The sequence below is a fragment of the Scomber japonicus genome, chromosome 19 (assembly GCF_027409825.1).
Source record: "Scomber japonicus isolate fScoJap1 chromosome 19, fScoJap1.pri, whole genome shotgun sequence".
Taxonomy (NCBI): Eukaryota; Metazoa; Chordata; class Actinopteri; order Scombriformes; family Scombridae; genus Scomber; species Scomber japonicus.
Window position 1 is genome coordinate 17,638,328 of NC_070596.1, and position 16,182 is coordinate 17,654,509.

General features: G+C 39.3%; 1 protein-coding gene across 1 annotated transcript; it reads left to right on the top strand.

Moving 5' to 3' along the window:
* The first annotated feature begins 1,853 nt into the window (after positions 1 to 1,853).
* Positions 1,854 to 8,043, top strand: lman2la (lectin, mannose-binding 2-like a). Its single transcript, XM_053340108.1, has 9 exons — positions 1,854 to 2,055; positions 2,375 to 2,493; positions 3,726 to 3,843; positions 3,934 to 4,016; positions 4,155 to 4,187; positions 5,870 to 6,031; positions 6,401 to 6,515; positions 7,683 to 7,805; positions 7,901 to 8,043. Exons 1-9 carry the CDS (start codon positions 1,854 to 1,856, stop codon positions 8,041 to 8,043), a joined length of 1,098 nt encoding a protein of 365 aa, XP_053196083.1.
* Positions 8,044 to 16,182: the final 8,139 nt, after the last annotated feature.

Genomic DNA, 16,182 nt, shown 5'->3' on the forward strand with positions numbered 1-16,182 from the left:
AAATATAATGAGCTCATTTATTTAATTATTTTCTCCTATTCTTTAATTTTTAGACATTCAAACCCCTTGGTTTGTTCACAATGTGTTGTCTATTTCTCTTATGAATGGTCCTAACTGGACACTAGGCGGCAGCAAACTGCTGTTTGCCTCAATCGCATATGTTCTACTTCTTTGGTGTTTAACGCCACTTGGCATCTATAGCCTATTGTTGCAATACTGCCATCTTCTGGAGTCAATTAACTCCCATGGTGATAGCTGATAAAATAAAATAATCCTTTATTAGTCCCAAAAATTTGCAGCAGCAAAGTGGACAGTAAAAATAGAGTCATTGAAAATAATAAAGAACAATAAATAATATGTAAGTACAAAAGCAATAAAAACAATAGTAAAAAAAATGTATAGTAAAATAATGTACAACAGTAATATTTGTTTTGAGTGATAGTATGACTGAGTTTGATATTGTTATTGTACAGATTTAAACTGAGTCCCTAATCTTCCCACTTCCTCCATGTCCTTAATTTATGACATAGGCTATATTTATTGCAGTTGATAATAATGTTCTACAGTACTGATAGGCTGTCTGACAATCTCACAAAGAAATATTGAATGCTTGCTATACATACTGTGTAGGTTGACTTCCTTAAATACCCCACTGATATAGTCCACCTAGGCCAATAAGACCAAATATGTTACTATCAGGAGATATTTGTATTGGCACAATATTCTATTAACAAATTGACCTAAACCAGAAAGAAACGCCATTTGTGTGTTGGCTTATGAAAGAAGTTGTATCATCTGTATAAAAACACCCATATGATGAATACTGCATAACCCAGTTTGGTTTCCTGAGGCCCTTGGTTCACTGTTTGAGAATATGTCTGACTATGGCACAATATAAACTACATTTTTACCTAATTTTAGGCAATGTTGTGTCAAGTTGCCCTGTGCCAAAATCAAATTTCCATACCTGTATTATTTCAGTTGATATAACAAGACAAATGGAAAGGCTGCATTGTCTTCACACAGGGTTAGTGTTGTTGCTGCAGGGGCACAGATTAGTTTTAAAAAATATCATAAAGCTGCCATGTCACTGTGTGCTCTGTACCTGATGTGTAGTTAAAGACGATGCAATGCAAACACAATGCAGTGGGAGTGTCAGGAACTGGGGGGTTGTGGGCCATAGTACAATCACGCCCCAGGGGCCCCCTAGCCAGTTAATCTGGCTCTGTGTATGGGTCATTAGATGCACTATAAGAGAAAGAAGGAGGGAAGGTAAAGCTGTCTGGGGTTTAGAGGTATTTTGTTTTATTTTAGGGTAATAAAGGACTGGTTTACCAACTAATAGGCAAAACAATTATCAAGAGCATGAGAGTATGGATGTGTAAAGGGCCAGAACATAGTTTTTTTCAAATTCAATTAAAGTGGTTATGTGGTTCTGATAGTGTTTCAGACAAACTCTCAGCCTTTCATTCAGATAATATAGCAAGTATCCTCATGTGTGGACCATGAATGTTCTAGAAACTTATGCAGAAAGGCTGCACCCACAAATAAGACCTACCGTTCATGGGTTTCACAAAGAAAACTTAAATTAACATTAAGATTGGGTTTATTAACATTTCATAATGCATCTAATTTCATGTTGGCTCTAGTTTAACACTTCAAATTTCATATATTAATTGATTTATTTTCACTAAAGCCTTTATTTCGGTGGAGAGAAGAAAATGATATAGCACAACCAATGAAAATAGCGCATTCTGATTGACAAGCAAACGGACCAATAAGGACGAGCTAGGTAGCACAGTGGACCAATGAGAAGAGCGCTGGCTGTCTAGAAGGGTGAGCTTTGACCTACGATGGCAGCCGACAGCAGGAGCGATCGTTACAGCGACTCCAAATCAATGTCCAGTTTATTTTCTACACGGAATATAATGCCTTTTAAATCATACTGGATATTAGCGTTCCTGCTTTTTTCTGTAAGCCGATGTTTCGCCGACGATGATCACGAAATGGAAGAGTTTCTGAAGCGGGAATATTCCCTTTCCAAGCCTTACCAGGGTATGCTGTCCATTATACACTCAGTAATACTGATTCACAAGAGGGGCACATGCATCTATTTAGCGGTCAAATTACATCTATGCTTCAGCTCTTTCCTCCTAGAAACGCTTCTATAATCTGTCTCCTGCCGCTATAACATTCAGCCAATCAAGGCAGCCTATTCACATCCTATTTAATACATTATCGCTACACTGTGCTTAATTGAAGCCTATTGTACTGTTTCATACTCAGGAGGATGTTTGTTTAGTAACAAAGCACTGCTGTTTTGTCTGTATTGTGCTGTGTCAGCTGTTTGTCATGATGATACTTGTGTGCCCAGGTGTGGGATCGTCAAGCTCCTCCCACTGGGATCTGATGGGGGATGCCATGGTAACCGCCGACCAGGTGCGCCTCACACCTGACATGCAGAGCAGGCAGGGGGCAGTGTGGAGCCGCATGGTGAGTATGAACTGTATACCTGCTGGACTGAACTACACTGCATCATGAGTATTATGATGCATTATGATATCTCAGTGCTGTACTTCAAACACTTGTAAAGTAGAAAGTTAAGCGTGGATGTTTATATTTGATCTTGGGAACACATACAGTTACATACAGTAATTCCCCCTCCAGTCAAAACTGTTTTATTCTTGTTGTTCCTTCAGTAGGGTGTTTGAGCATCGTTGTGCAGAATAATGTATGGGCAGGGTTTAACGTAGTACCACATTTGCACATGTGTATCTGGATACATTATCTGGATATGTAAAAATATGTTAGGCCCCATTTACACCTGGTACCAACATGTGATCTGTGTAAACATAAGTTTGGCCCATGGATATATTAAGAGAACTGGATACAGGAAGAGTGTCGGCCTTTGAAGCCAATGTGACACAGCAGCCAAACTGTGTAATTGTAAAATGATGGTATTGGGCCCAAAAATACTTTTTCCCACAGACTTACACTGTGAAAGAGTGTCACAAGCCTCATAAAAAGGAAAGGTGTGATCACATTTCTAAAGTCTAGAAGAGCTGCATGATTGAGTCCTCTTTAAGCTAAACCCGAAGTTAGCCACCTCGTTTGGCAGAAGTCTCTAATGGGCACGCTCCATGGGTGCGTCGGGCCCACAGGTCTAGCTTTTTCAGCTTTATGTGTCACTTAGCAACAGTTCTCTTTATACATCCAGGATTAGGATGTGACCTCTATGTGGATGAGGAAAACAATTTCCCAACAATTTTGGAGCCAGTCGTGGTCAAGTATTCAACTTACACAAAAGTGTTGTGGAAATTTGAATCTTGAGTCCAGCAATTAAACTTTTCAAGGAGATGTTTTGTGATACCTTCAAACATCTTTTGAGGGGATTATTAATGTTCACTATTTCCCACAGGTATAACCTTCCCCTATAAAAAATAAAAAAGACCATGGGATATAGCTGAAAGCCTCAGGGATAACTTTGTCAGTGAACCTTGAGTTTTACATTTTTATCACAAGTTGAATAGAAAAGTTTTATGTAATATATTTATAGTAACAGTCTGGGCACACTAGATGCAGATAGGAGGAGGGTTAGTGTTTAACTGGTATATGTTGTCTTTTATAATAGATCAGAAGCTACTAATAAGGTTGAAAAATTCTTTTTTTGTAAATCGATTAATCAATTTGTTTCAGCTCAAATTAATTTAACTTGTCTGTTCTAGCCTTGCCATCTTAATGACTGGGAGATGCAGGTACACTTTAAGATTCACGGAAAAGGAAAGAAGAACCTGAATGGTGACGGTTTGGCCATTTGGTATACTAAGGAACGTATGCAGAAAGGTAAATGTTAGGACATAATACTGACCTAACCTTACTTCTTATCTCTGTTAGAATACAGTTTTTATTTTCTGTCATCTTATTCATGTACAGGTCCTGTATTTGGAAATCGAGACAACTTCACTGGCTTGGGTGTTTTTGTAGACACGTATCCCAATGAGGAGAAACAGATAGAGGTATGTTGCAGTAACACTGAGTAGATCTGACATGTGAAAGTAGAAGAGTGTTAATGGTTATAATGGACAAGTGCTTCTGCAGATTTATGTGTTAAAGGGGCTGTCTTTGTGTTCTTTTGTGCAACCATTTGGAGACAGGCGCAAAAGAAGAGATACACTCCTCGCACACAGGTAAGCCAAGGCAAGGCAGCTTTATTTATATAGCGCATTTCATACCCAGGGGCAGCTCAATGTGCTTTACATAAAACAAACATTTGACAGTAAGAATTGGAAGCATAAAAACAAACAATTAAAACGATAGATAAATAAATAAAATATGATTATAGTAAACACTGGAAACATTAAAACATACAATAAAAAATAACCCAATTATAACAAAAATAAAAGTACAGAAAAATAGAAAGAGAGAAAGAAAATAAAAGGCTAGACTGAAATAAAGCATAATATATCAGAGTGTAGCATAAAATAATGATTTGTTTAAAAATCATTAAAAGGACATCCAGTGTAAATGAAAGATTAAAATTTAACTTTAATTTAAAAGAACTTTGTTTGTAGAGGTCATGGTGAATTTAAACGTATGCTCTGCTTTCCTGCATTGTTTCCAAGGCCTTTACCATCATAGTGTTCCTCCATGGTGTTTTCTTTCTGCTCAAGTTCATCATAGTTTTAATAGGTGCAACAGCATTCATGACAATTTAGATTTTCCAGTTAAATTTATCCAGGAGTTCATCAACTGACTCTGCACTCACAGTTGGTGACATAGCTATTGCCTCCATAAACTTGGCATTGGTATTCTCAATTATGTACATTTTCTTAACAGACACAGAGGTTAGCTGAACATTTGGAACGATCTGTAAGTCAAAGAACACACAGGAATGATCAGAACCAAGTGTCAACACCTTTTAGAGATAACCAAATCCAGAGTGTGGCCTTGAGAGTGTGTGTGTGTGTGTGTGTGTGTGTGTGTGTGTGTGTGTGTGTGTGTGTGTGTGTGTGTGTGTGTGTGTGTGTGTGTGTGTGTGTGTGTGTGTGTGTGTGTGTGTGTGTGTGTGTGTGTGTGTGTGTGTGTGTGTGTGTGTGTGTGTGTGGTTTCACATGTTGCAAGTGTCCAAAAGTGTCAAGTAGATACAAACCAATCTCTGGATCATACACATTTGACCTCAAACCTACGTCTAATGCCTTTATACAGCCTCCATTAGGACTTAAGCGAGTTTCTCCAACTGAAAAAATACCAATACCATTAACCTTGAAAAAAATCACTACACTGGTGTTTGTTGTTGTTTCTGTGGTTGTTAACCAGAGTAGCATGCATTTTAGAATAGTTATAAAACTAGACAAAGATGATAGTGCAAGAATTTGATTTTTGGAAATAATGTTAAAAGAAGTCGAGCAACATTTGACATTAAAGTGGCATTTAATTTAAGTTTGTAAATATGAGTTTCTAAGATTCAAAGTAATGAAAAGCATAACTTTTTTTACAGTCTTCTGCAAAACCTATATATTCTAATATTAAAACTAATTATTTGTTACTAAATTGTCAAATCAACAGTAGAGATACTCTAAAAGCCCCATTTCAGTGCTTCCAAAAGACAAAATAAATAAGAAAAAAGCTAGTATAGAATTATCCTTGGCTGGTATTACACTGTAACTGAAAATAAAAATCTCTGCATGACTCCAGGCTTGGTGAAGCTATTAAACTATGGCTATAAAGTGTGAACATCCTAGGAGAAAGCTCTGATGAATGAAAATAACCATCAAACACAGGCGCTTCACAGTGAATGGTAACAAACCAATTTAAATCAAGACATTTTCCTAATCTCTTATTTTGTCTTCTTTACTCTTGTAACCACAAGAGGATCTTCCCCTTCGTCCTGGCCATGGTGGGGAACGGCAGCATCGGCTACGACCACGAGCGGGACGGACGGCCCACAGAACTGGGGGGCTGCAACGCCATGGTGCGCAACCTCAAACATGACACCTTCCTCTTCATTCGATACATCCGCCGCAGGCTCACGGTGAGAGACAGACACTTTAATCCCCATTTTAGCACATGCAGACACTTCCTCATGTCCTCAATTGTCCAACCTGCTGTTAGTTTATACTGGGTGTGGTGAGTTTGAACGGGTAATATTTATTTAAACGTACATGCTTGTTTACAACAACGCCCTGTTTCTGGTTACGCTGAACAATCGAATAGTGGTAATGTAACAAGAACAGACACAAACAGAGCAGAATAATAATTGAGCAGAATGAAGGTCACAGAGTGCAGAGAGAGTAGACTTGAAATTACACAGTGGGAACTGTAGATTATTTAACATGCCTGGTGTGCAGTTTTTCTAAAGCAGAAAACATCAAATCTAACATTGCAATTTTCTAACCACTAGGTGATGATAGACATCGATGGGCAGCATGAGTGGAGGGACTGCCTGGACTTACCCGGGGTGCGGCTGCCCCAAGGCTATTATTTTGGCGCAACTGCAATCACCGGAGACCTCTCAGGTAAATAGCTCCCACTTGTGCAGATGTGATTAACATAAAAGACAATTAAACAGATGATTTTCTTTACCATATACAGTACTGTGCAAACGTCTTCTTTTTCATTTAAATTCATACAAAGTTCAGTAAACACCTACACACAGCTTTTCAAGGTACTTGGCGGGTAGGTTATCTAAAGCATCTTTTAGACCTTCTGTGGATTCAGGCTTTGTTCTCCTCATGTAATCTGAGACTGACTCGATGTAGAGATCAGGGCTGTCTGGGGGCCAGACCATCTGTTGCAGGACTCCTTGTTCTTCTTGTTGATGAAGATAGTTCTTTATGACTCAAACTGTGTATTTAGAGTCGTTGTGGTGCCACAGAATAAATTTAGGACTGATCAGATGCCTCCCAAATAATATTGCATAATAGATAATCATCTACACATCTGAACATGCCGAAAACCTCTGTAGAGTGCTGTGTGTGTATATATTTATATATATGTACACTGGACGCCTCAGACCTTTCTGTGGGCTCTCAAGGCTTAATCAAGAATAAGTATGACCCATGACTGCTCGAATCACTAACAAAGAACCCCATTTAAAACAAAACAGCCTCACAGTCAGACTGAATTGACTTTCCTTTGAACTTGGCTGGAAAGAAGCAGTGTGTGTAAGAACAAATTCAGTGTACTCACAATTCACCAGTTGGGAGCTTCATTAAACTACTATACAAACCTATTTGAATCTCAAATATAATTTTAACTGTATAATATGAAGTAAAATGTTTGGTAACTCACAGCGTGTTCAGGCAAATTGTTAAGCTTTTCTTTTATTTTACAAAAAACCACATGAGCTGTACTCAAACAGTTTGACAATTTTGACAGAAGACATGCTGCTTCTGCTCTTTTATAGTGAGTAAAACATTAAACCCCTTACTGGGTGATTGTAAATCCTGTGTGCAGCAAGTTGGTATTTTAGTATATTTAAATACCCAGTTTATCCATGAAAGTAACATTTATATAGTCATTGATTGACGAATGGCCTGAACACTGATCACAGCAGCTGTTGGGTGACACTGTGGTTCATCATCTGTGTGAACTTCACCATTGACCTGTCACATCATTGTCAAGTGTTTTTTCCTTTATTGGTTTTCTAAATTTAATCATATTTTCTGAATTGGAATTTATAGATAACCATGATATAATCTCCCTGAAACTCTACCAACTGACGGTGCTGCGGAGTAAAAAGGAAGAGGCGGAGGAGGAAGAGGAAATAACCATACCCAGTGTAGATAACTTCGATCTACTCAGATGTAAGACACACACACACACACACATATAATTCACACCTGTCAGATGAGTTTTTCTCCATCCTTTATCTCTCACTCCCTGTCATCCTCTTTTCAAGTGGGTGACGCTGAAGAAGGGATGAGTGGAATCGCTATTTTCTTCACCGTGCTCTTCTCCATGCTGGGTTGCATCTTCCTCATCGTCATCGGCCTGGTGGTCTACAGCCACTGGAACGAGAGCCGACGCAAACGCTTCTACTGAGGAAAGGAAGAGGGGGGGAAAAAAAGGAGACGGTGATTGTGATAGCTGCTGTGGTCCGAGGACCCAATTGCACTGAGGCAAAAGTGAGATCCCTCTGTCGGCCAGTAGAGCGCAGCAGGGTGTTTTTATCCTGATGACAAGAGGACACTTTTGACAGGAGATGGAGCATCAGCTGCATTGATGTATCACCTGCTACAAGAAGCCATTCTTCAACTTTGCCATTGGTAGTCATGAAGCTGTAGGAAGACTATAAATTTACACTTACTGTGTCCTCAGACCCTGCCTGACACACACCGACTGGGCCTTACCATCTCCACCTCTGTGCTTGTTACACAGCGGACGTGCTGACATGACTTCTTCTGAGCAGCTACAATTCATTGTTTGTTATTTTTCGCTGCATTTGACTTTTCACTAATTTCCAGTGCACTGATATTGATTTCACGACTTGAAGCGCCAACCAAACATCACTGAAAACACACTGTCACCTGTGCACAATCATTTAGAAACTGTGTGTATACTATATAGCAGTGGTTGTCAAAGTGAGGTCAGGGGACCGCCAGGAAGCCTTGAGGAGGTTCTAGGAAGGGTTCCCCACTATAATTCCATCCATAAGTAACAATGATAGAATCTAAAACTCTTATCAGATGAGGCTGTGTGGTCAGTCTAAGGGTCCTTTTATGTGAAAAAGTTTGAGAGCCACTGCTGTATAGTATTCATAGTGTGTGTGTGTATATAGTACTCTTATATCCTGTAGTTGCTGTAGTATGCATGATTTGTGGAGGGTTTTTTAAATTTTTTTTAATGGAAATGTGGAGGCTACCTACCACCGTTCTGTTTACATCACGCTTGATTTGTATTTTTATGCCTTTATGTGAAGAATGTGCAAGACTGACCTCTGTTTCATTGATGCATGTGCTGACGGCAAAGATTTGTATGTTTCAGAGGAATATTTCATTTTAATTGAATAGCATTTTTATATATGTATTTGAGGAAAATGTATCACATTTATTGATCGGCACAGAGTAAATTCTTTGAAATGTATTTAAGAATAGATATATTTAATGTCATAAACTTTGCACTGAAAGCCAGTGTGGGGTCGATCAAAGACTATTTAAATGACTACTTATTTATTACGGCTGTATTTTACCTGTCACTAACACTTTTTTTTTTTAAATCACCTTTTGTTTTTTGGTTGATTTTGTCATATGTTTTTGCAGTGGATTGAACAATAGTGCTGATCTGGCCTCAAGCTGCCATGTGGTGTGATGTTAGTGGCTGACCAGCTGTGTTGACTCAGCCACATCTTCTCCTAAATCCTCTGAATAAGGTTCCACGCCTTCATCAGCATTATTGATCTTTTATGCGGTGCTTTGTTTTTGATTGTGCAATGTGTGAGGACATCCCCATTTCCTGTAGCCACTTTGACAACAGTCCTACCTTATTTATATTCACTATTTATTGCCTTTTGTTTTTTGTCTCCTATGAAAACTGTGTGCCTCGTGTATCCATTCAGTGTCTCTCAAATGATCTACATTTTGTAATTCTTTGTCCTGAACTTGTTAAAGACTGAACAAGACCAACACTGACCTTGTTTTTGACCTCTGGGGGATCGTAAAGTCTCTGTAGTTGATCTACATTTATCCTATTCTTGTGTTTCTATCTAGAGTTCATGTAAGTTGTGCACTACAGACTACTTTTGTACTTTTCAACACGTGAAGGCAACAAAAAGCTGTGTGTTAATCAAATGTTTTTCATTACATAACATCCCGTCGATAATTAAGGCTAACTGCCTGCAGCTTTGTCACATGCTTGGGTGGGGCTCCACTCTCAATCCAGGGACAGGGATTCATTTCTCTTTGAACACTTTAGAGTAGACGCTGTTCCCCAAACAACATGCAAGAATCCAGCAAAAGGAAACTTGTAATCGAAGGATAGGTTCACAAAAAGTCTGTTTTAAAACCCCAATAAATACTGAAAGAGTTTTTCCTCGTTGTGATCATTCCTTCTGTGGCTATTAAAAGATCCACATCAAATATGCTTTTAAATGTAAGTGATAGGAGGCAAAATCCACAGTGTGTCCACAGTCATGCTTTTAAAAGTCTATCTGAAGCTTATATGAGGCTTCAGTAGTCTGAGTTGGCTAAATAAAGATAATATTTTTAGTCTTTTTAGCATCAAATTCCCTCTTTGTGTTTCCCTGTTGAGCTGTTATGGAAGTATCGTAACAAAAAGGACATTGGTATTAAAAAGACTGTAATGTTGAAAGATATCGACTTGATTTTGCTCTTTTGGGAGTCCAAAGCTTCATATTAGCTTCATATAAACTTAAAAATACATTTTTGCACAGGAGGACTGTTGAATTTGGAAGTGCATTATGAAGGGATCTCTTACTGGTCAGTATGAAGAGGAGGAATGATTATGGGAAGAAAACCCTATTTCAATGTTTATTTGGGCACTATAAGACAAGCTTGGAACAATTGTGGGCCTGTAATCATTTTTTTAAAAAGAGGTCAAGAAATTACACAAGGCAGTTAGTTGAGTGCCAATGTTTGTTTTATTAAAAAAATAAAATACAAATGATGACCCAAACAGTACACAGCAGACTTCTTACTAAACCCAAAAGCATTTCTATCTATCATTCAGTGCTTTTTTTTTTATTTCTTCTCTTTTTCCACTTTACTCATTTTGGCTTGTTTAAAGATAGAAAAACAATGTACAAAGAGTCTAGTTTGTGTTTGTAGATGACTGCTTCCTTCTCAAGCTAGGGTGTTTCTCATTTTGGCAAAATTGAAAAAAAAAAAATCCACATAGTTCAACCATGGCGCCTCCATCTGTTTGGTATTATCTATGGTTGAGGGGGGGGGGGGGGGTTCCAGTTTCTTGACGGAAACAATCACACTGATATTGTTTCAGACTGTTGAAGGGGTCCCGCAAAGCATTCCTGTATTTACCCTGATGTCTCCTGATCTAATGTAAGCTGACTGTGTCCCCTGTTGAGGTCTTTCATGTGTATAATATACAAACTTTGAAATGTATTGTGTTTATAATAACTGAAGATTAAAGGCAATAGTTAAATATTCAGTCAGTGAAAAGTCTTCCAGGTGGAAAAAAAAAGTTTAAAAATGGAGAAACTGGACACGTTGAATTAGTGCAACAAAATTTTGAGGAATGGAAAAAAAAAAAAAAGGGGGCTAACAGACCAAAGATCCCAAAGATGAAATCATCCAACAAAACACAATATATTCAACTCTCTGCTTCGGCTTACACAACTTAATAATGCGGTTTATACATAAGTCATGAGTATAAAGAGTTAGTGGTTGAGGAGGCAGGCAAACTGTATTTCTACTGTAAAAAGCCAAAGGAGGGGGGGGGGGGGAGAAAAAAAAAGAATATATAAACTAGAATGGCTTTTTAACTCAAGCCCCTCAGCTGACACCGACGCATACATACTCACCACATCATTATAGTAGCATTACTATTATGTATTTTTTTCTTTTTTTTTTTTACAAGTTTTCTTAAACAAATACATGTACATAGACCAACCAGACATAAGAAGATTACAGTACAGTGCCACAAGTACTGAGAGTTATATTGCTTGTACTGGTGCCCACAGACGGATGATACACAGAGTGAGAAAGGGGGGGGTCGCAGCATATAACAGTAGGTTTATGTTTTTGCATAGCCTAGTTGAGTTAAAGTACAATACGCTACAGAGATGCGTGATGCAGAAACAAGATCAGGGGGAGAAGGGAGAGACCATAATCATGACACAACTGCTTTGGCTTTTATGAGACTGGCGGGTCATTTAATATTCTAGTACTGCTTGTTAAAAGATAACCCTGAGAGTGGGAAACCAAACCGGCCGTCGACATGGCAACCACACACACACACACACAGACACAAACACACACATACACTTAAACACAAGAAAAAAACGGGTGAATACAGTGATGGTTCCTGGTAGCGTGGAGATGGCAGCGACTTTGGTAGAATATTTTTGTCAACTGTGTGGGTGGATGTGCCCTGCGCCCTCAGCTCTATCTGCAGTGTTTCTGTTACCAAGACTGATGGAGCGTGGGGGGGGGGGGGGGGGGGCACAATCCACACATTAAAAAAAAAAGTCACCACAAGAAGTAACAATCGTTCTTATTGGGCAGGAGTAGGGGAGGGGGGGGGGGGGGGGGAGGGTTGTCGCATCACGCACCTCCGTTGAGGTTGACAACACAAAAAGGCAAAAGTTTGAAGCCTATAAAACAAACATACACTATGGTCATATACAATCAGCTATTATTAAATACGAGCGCCACCAAACATTTAAAAGGATTCTCAGCCACTGCGGTTTCACATGAACAGCACAGAGCAAGACAAAAATCACTCACTGCGTGGATGAATGGATGTTTGTCCACAACTGATGAATGATATAGCCCTTAATCTCGGTAAACACGCCAAAACCAGGGAGGCATAGTAGTTGTTTGGCATGGGAGGGGTGGGGGGGGGGGGCTATGGACCTCCAGTTCGCTCATGCACAAAATAATCCCTTCACTGTGTTCGTCACCCCTCTCCCCTGTTATCATGTCTACATTTGAATACACGTAAGCATCATAATGCACATTAGCAAAAAAAAAAAAAAAAAAAAAGATTACAAAGCAATGGAGTTCACTTTTGTCCAAAAACACAAACAGGATGAATCACGACAAAGCCATAGACCAAAAAAAAAAAAAAAAAAAAAAAAAAAAGCTCTCTTTTTCCTTTTTTTTTAAACTTTACAAATTTTCCTCATGCTTTCAAGTCAGTTAACAACTAACTGTAACCAGATCCATGGAACAAAAACAGAATGAGCACAACCTCTAAATCTGGTTTGGACTAACTCTATCAGTGCCACACACTAACTAGACACACACAGTATTTTAAAGTCTATATACCCTCAACAACACCTCAGTAACAAAAGTAAAAGTAAAAGTATACACAACATGTGACCGTTTAATTCTTGTGGGTTTAAAGAAAAAAGAAAAAAAAAAGTTTGACGAACCCACATCCTTTTCTCAAAAAGCCAGCGCACACTCTTTCTCGGAACAAGCTCTTTTTTTTTTCTATTGATACAAAAAGCACTCCTCTGCTCTGACGCAACTATGCCTGGAACAAAACAAATCAATTACCGATCAGAACAAAACCACTTAACTACAACTACTCTAGTAAGGCAGTAGCACATCTGTTTCTGCATACAGACAGAGGCTATTTTTTTATTTTTTATTATTATTATTATTATTGTGCAGCTCCATAATCAAGACGTTTGCTCTCTAGAGACGCAGCAAGGCAGCTTGAGGTGTGTTGGTCAAAAGATAAAAATGACTTAAATTACTTCTGCTAAATCGGTGTGCAGTCATGCTCACAGTGTACCGGCACCTTCAGGGAAAAAGGTCACTGTCACGTTAGTATGGCTTCATAATCTAAAAGCACCTGCTCGACTACTGCTGTAAAACATTTTCCGACACTGTGTTTGAATTCTGTCTTCCAATTTTCAGCCTCTGTACACTATGTTGTTGCACTCTATATTGTTGTATTTTGGTGCACTGGCCCTCTTGTATTGCTTTCCTACACAACAGTGCATACAGTAGCTCAAAAGACAGAACACAGAAACAAACACAACCATAGCCAGTACGTGCTCGGGGGGGCTGCTACCATTTGAAAGAAAGAGGAAACACTTTCATGGGCCACTAAATTCTTTTCAGAGGAGGTGAAACGGTACTAAATTTAAAACACATTTATGTGGGTAACCCAGTGTCATCATGTCTTAAGAAGCCAAGAATTCTCAAAAGTTCAAGTAGTGCTGGAAATAGACGTGCCAAGCTATTTTTAAAAACTGAATTAGGGGTTTGTAGCAAGCATTAAGTTTTAACATTTACTCCTTACTTGGACTGCTGGAAACATTCTCCTGAAAAAAGAAAAGTGATTTAAACACTTATTTAGGGTGTTTTCACTTCTGATGAAATCATCTCAAACATAAATATTGCACCATGGAGTTTTGCATCGTGACAGGAGCAGTGCTTTGTGAGTGTGTGTGCTCGTGTGCTTGTGTGAAGCGGCATGACCTGACCTGAGTCTTTACACTGTGCCCATTTAGACACACAGTATCAGAGCAGACTAATTAAAGAAAACTAAAAGTTGTTCCAAACTAATTTCTCAATGAAATATTTACTGACTTATCAGTTACTGCTTGAAGTCAGAAGGCGTTTTTTATCTTCCAACATATAATCATTTTGTTTTGAGGTGGTTTTCTTGTTTGACGACACCTTGTTCTACTACTATGCTTTGAATACATACCGTATATTGGGCAGGCAACATGCAACATAGAGGAGCATGCAATTCATCACAATAGATTCTGCAGCTGTGCCAACACTGACTAGACTGCAGAGCACAGCCTGCATCCACCTCAACTTGCTAACGTAGTCGCGCTCTGCTGCCAGTGGAAAATACCACAACAAATCCATCACACTGCCAAGAGCTGCGGGGCCCACAGAGAGTCCAGACAGCGCCAGCAACCAGCTACCAGCTACCAGCTACCAGCTACCAGCGCTGCATGACAGCGTATGATGGCTCATACAGCCATAACAACACGATCAAACTAATCCAGGGCACTTAACACTTAACATATTTCTTTACCCCGTCATCTGCCAACATGTAGCCACTGTAGTCCGCTGTCATATTAATAAGAGATGGGCAAAACACGAAGAAGTAGCACATAACTGCTACTTCACTCAAAAAGAAACAGAAATTCATGCTTCATGCAAAACACCAGTGATTTTAATTGTTAATCCACCTCAGTGCTGAGTAAGTATTTCAACCAGATGCTACAGCACTTAATAAAAATACACACACAAGACTCAACCCGTCCCTACTGCACTAACACATCCACTAACTAGTACACACTCTAGCAGCCCCCGACAGGAGCTTTGTTGCAATTAACGGTGACGTCTGCAGGGTTTACTGAAGCACGGCTGGTTAAGAAATGGAGGAAAAAAAAAACAAACCCAAAAGCAAGTACATCCTTCGTTTCATTTTCAACATCCAAACTATAATCTGAGCTGCTGCTGAGGCAACACAGGAAATAAAACACATTAACATAGGGCCACCACAACCATCTTTATTTATTACAAAATTTGGTGGCATAGCCCTATCAATCTGATGAGAAGTGGGGAGATCGCATGCAACACAATCAATATATTAATGAAAAGCTGATCACTCCTCACCTACAGTCATGATAACTGGTGACCACACACTTTTGGACACCAAAATATGGATATCATGAAGGAAATAAGGGCTGGTGGGGGTAGTGGATGAAATTTAAAACCCAGAGATTAAACAAACTCCTTCCCGTCTGTCTACTCTGCTGTGTGTGGGTGTTTATTTTCCCCTTTCTCTAGATGTGAAAAATCCCACAGAGTTCACACCAGAGGACACTAGACACTGGTTGCCATGACCTCAGAGCTGTGCCATCGCCGTGCAGCTGTGTCCTAGATTTCACAGCGCACAAACAAAAACTCTCACACTCATACACAGCTTAGGGAAAAGAAAAATGCAATTCTCTCGTTGACTTCTCCAGTATCGTCGTAAGTCTTCAAGAAGTTTGTTTTAGACACCTCCTGCTTCTTCATAGTGGGGATAGGTGGGTGAAATGTTGCTGACCGTGTTGGTATGCCTCTAGCTGACCATCCCACTCGAGGTAAAATGTCAGATGGATGGATGGCCGGAAATGTTCTGACCGAGGAGAGTGGCGAGACAGAAACAGAAACATGACGGCAGAGAGCGGCGGCGAAGGGAGTCAGTCCGTTCTGGTTTCAGTCACTATGGATTGCTGCCCTCTCACAACCTGCTGACGCTCTCCCGCTTAAAAGTAGCAAAAAAACCCATACCAAATGGAGCATCAAAATGCTGGTTTCCCCACTAAGCAAAAGCAAAGCAAAAAAAAAAAAAGAAAGAAAAAGTAGTTTCTCCACACCATGTAGTCCTTGTCTTTGCTAATTGGGAGCCGTGAAGGATTAGTTATCATCATCATCATCTTAACATCATGCCTATGTGTTAGTTTAGAGAATTAAAACACAGACAATCCCTGTGGTGATGATGATGATGGCAACAGCTATC